At 59.7% G+C, this 3,550-nt stretch overlaps 1 protein-coding gene across 1 annotated transcript; it reads right to left on the bottom strand.

The window, feature by feature from the left end:
• Window positions 1-280: 280 nt before the first annotated feature.
• Window positions 281-3,071, bottom strand: TICAM1 (toll like receptor adaptor molecule 1). Its single transcript, XM_026451998.2, has one exon. The coding sequence runs from the start codon at window positions 2,723-2,725 to the stop codon at window positions 596-598; it is 2,130 nt and encodes a 709-aa protein (XP_026307783.1). The 5' UTR covers window positions 2,726-3,071; the 3' UTR covers window positions 281-595.
• Window positions 3,072-3,550: the final 479 nt, after the last annotated feature.

The following is a 3,550-nucleotide window of genomic DNA, read 5'->3' as shown; positions in this document are numbered from 1 at the left end:
CCTCCCCGCTCTCAACAATATCTTTTCCCTCCACATTTCCTGGTATTAGAACCCAGACTTGGCGAGGCACATGGCCGCTTAGAAAGGACTACATTTCCCAGCGTTCCTTGCGGCAGGAGCAGGGCCATGTGATTATATTCTGACCAATGGGATGAGGGTGGATCCCGGTTTACGCCCTCCAAGAAAAGGCGTGCACTTCCCGCTTCCGTTTCCCTTTTGCAGAAGCGGGAGCCACGTGTTTTATAATAAATAGCTGGGCAGAAGGTGTCCCAGAAGACAATGGCGCTGCGGAAGCATTTAATAAATATTATTATAATTAAAAGACCGTAGCAATACCCCCACCACCAAGACCCCTCACCCAGAAATAGAGAGATTGCAATTGGAAACACGGTATCCAGTTCTGACCACCGTGAAAGCCAGGGCATTATCGCGCTCCTTTTGTCCTAAATGAAGGGCTCCCGGGCAATGTCCTGAAAGCGGCAGATGACCCCATCTTCCACTGTCCACAGGGCACAGGGGTGGTCTATGGGGTCCTGCCCAAAGCCGATGCCTGGGTCCAGGTGCGTTCCCCAGATGGTCAGGTAAGGACACGCAGTCATTCTGCCTCCTGTGTTTTGTCCTCGGGCGCCTGGGACCCTCTCTGGTTCCACATGTGGTTGTTCAGCCCCAGCTGTACCATCTGTGCATGGTGGATAATGAGGGGTTGCAGTCCTGGGCTCTGAGGGGGTGCAGGTGAGGCCGTAGGGAAGGCTTGTGGCTGCGAGAAGGGCAGTGATGGTGGTAAGGTTGCTGGTTGTGGGGAGGGCGGTGGAGGGGTGCCAGCCTGCCATGCGTGCAGGGGCGGCGGCTGCGGGCACCCCGGCCAAGGAGGAAAGGATGGTGGGGCTCCCAGGGGCCCCTGGCCCCCAAAGGGCATTCGAGCCCCAAAGGGTGACCCAGTCCCAAATGGCATGTGGCTCTCAAAAGCCACCTGGAGCTGCTCCATCTGTGCCTGATAGGACAGGTAGCTCTGGAGGTAGGCCGAGTAGGCCGCATTCAGGGCGGCTGCCTGTATCCGCTCACTGTCCAGGTGTTGGCTCTGTTCCCGCAGGGCTCGGGTGTCCTGTTCCTTCCTCCACATGGCCTTTCGGGCCTGAAGCTTGTGGGGCCTGAAGGTGTTGGCCACCTTCCTAGCGAAGATCTGGGAGTGTTCGTCCAGCCGCACCAGCCCGGAGAGCAGGCTGGCTGTGTCGGAGCTGAGCTGGGCCGGGGAGCTCTCCAGGGGCAGGAAAGGGATAACACAGTCTGGCGACCCCTGTCGCGTGAGGTTGCTCATCATGGCGTGGTTCACCTGGTGCAGGCTCAGGTGACAGTCGAAGTTGGGGGTGAGAAGTAGGATGATGAAAGCTGAGTGGTCTATAGCATCCTGCAGGCAGCTCAGCTCCCCACGCCCGGGCACCTGGAAATCCTCGCAGAATGTGGCCCCATCGGGCACACCAAGGGCCTCCAGCTTCTCCCGGACCCGCAGGGCAATGTGCTCGTCCGCCCTGGCATGGAGGATCACAAAGTTATAGAATTTCTGTTCCGATGACGATTCCAGGGAGGAAGGGGACAGGGAGGAGGGGGTCAGGTGAGCTGAACAAGGGGCTGATGGAGGAGGAGGGGGAGGGGATGTTTCTGCGGTGGTGGGAGTAGGTGGGCACGGCTTGGTATTTGCAGAGGTGGTGTCTTCTACAGAAAGTTGGAGTGGCGACTGGTCTTTGACAGGGCAGGGGTTTTTGACGGGCTCCACAATGGGCGAGGGGAGAGACTGGGCGCCTGCAGACTCCTCGGTGCACTCCACCGGGTAGTGGTTGCTGGTTTCTGGAGCTGTGGGGGTTTCAGGGAGGCCAGTTGAGGTTGCATCTGGGGCCACTTTGGGAAGCCCAGGGGGTGGGCTGCTTGGCAGCTCTTGGGGGCTGGCACTCTCCCCCGATGGCGGCCAGCTCATCTCCTCAGGCTCCTGACAGCCACCGGGGACAGGCTCCAGCACCAGGCTGGCCTGAGGGTCGTCACAGAGCTTGCTGGGCCTGTGTGGGCTGTGGTGCAGGCTGAGGAAGGGCATGGTGGGCGACTGGCTGATTTCCAAGTTGCTGGCCAGGGAGGCGGGGCTGTCGGTGGATCGCAGGGAGCGCCCTTGGCTCCAGCCGGAAACAGCGTCGATGGGACATGGGAGGCTCCGGGTCCCAGAGGGCGAAGCCGAGGATGGTGGGAGGCAGTCCAGATTGGACTGGAGCGTCTGGATGCTCCCTGGATCCCCAACAACGTCCCACCCACACCGGTTTCGGGCCTCATCCTGAAGTTCCCCCAGCCGGTGGTCGTCCCTGGAGCTGAGGGTACGGAGGGCTTCCTGGTAGGCCACGTCCCGCAGCGAGGCCGGGCACAGCTTCTCCTCAGCCAGCAGGTGGTACAAGCGGGCCACAGTCCAGGATACATCTGGGGGCTCCTCTGGGTCCCCGGTGCTGTCCACACCGGCCCACTGGCGGGCCACCAGCCGGGCCACTGCATCGGCCTTCAGTGCCTCTAGAGAGATCCTGGCCTCGGTTTCCTGGCCCAGCTTCAGGAGGACCATGGCATGCAGGAGGTCCTGCCCTTGGCAGCCTGGGCGTGGGGTCTTCAGTTTGTGTTTCAGATACAAGAGCTTGTCCTGGCCTGCTGCGCCTAGAATGTCGAAGGCACTAGGAAGTGACGGGCCCGTGCAGGCCATGGGCACAGGTGGGTGCAGCCTCGGGCAGCAGAAGCTGGGGGTAATGAAGGCATGTTCCACAGTGCCCGCCTTCTGCACGCCCGGCGTCCCCTACCCATTCACTGTTCCAGGTTCCGCAGGAGCTGCCCGAGCAGATCTATAGGAAACGGGAGAGGCAAACATGGTTACCCCCAAGAAAGGTCAGCACGGGAAGGCAGCCCACACACCCCGCCTGCTTTCCCATCCTGCCACCCACACCTAACCAGGTGACCTTCGGCAACACGTGGCCTCCTTCAACTTTCATTTCCTCCTCTGCAAAATGCTATGAGGCCAGCACGGTGGCTCACATCTGTGATCTCAGCACTTTGGGAGGCTGAGGCAGAAGGATCACTTAAGCCCAGGACTTCCAGACCAGCCTGGGCAACATAGCCAGACTCTGTCTCTACAAAAAAAAAAATTAAAAATTAGCTGGGCTGGGCATGGTGGCTCACACCTGAAATCCCAGCACATTCGGAGGCCAAGGCTGGGGGATCATCTGAGGTCAGGAGTTCGAGACCAGCCTGAAACCCCGTTTCTACTAAAACTACAAAGAGTTAGCCAGGCATGGTGGTGCACACCTGTAATCCCAGCTACTTGGGAAACTAAGGCTGGAGAATCGCTTGAACTCAGGAGGTGGAGGCTGCAGTGAGCCAAGATCATGCCACTGCACTCCAGCCTGGGCAGCAGAGTGAAACTCCGGTTCAAAAAACAAAAAAAAGGCCGGGCGCGGTGGCTCAAGCCTGTAATCCCAGCACTTTGGGAGGCCGAGACGGGTGGATCACGAGGTCAGGAGATCAAGACCATCCT

The sequence above is a fragment of the Piliocolobus tephrosceles genome, unplaced genomic scaffold (assembly GCF_002776525.5).
Source record: "Piliocolobus tephrosceles isolate RC106 unplaced genomic scaffold, ASM277652v3 unscaffolded_30952, whole genome shotgun sequence".
Lineage (NCBI taxonomy): Eukaryota > Metazoa > Chordata > Mammalia > Primates > Cercopithecidae > Piliocolobus > Piliocolobus tephrosceles.
The sequence above is the reverse complement of the archived record's forward strand: the minus strand, read 5'-3'. Positions and strand labels throughout refer to the sequence as shown.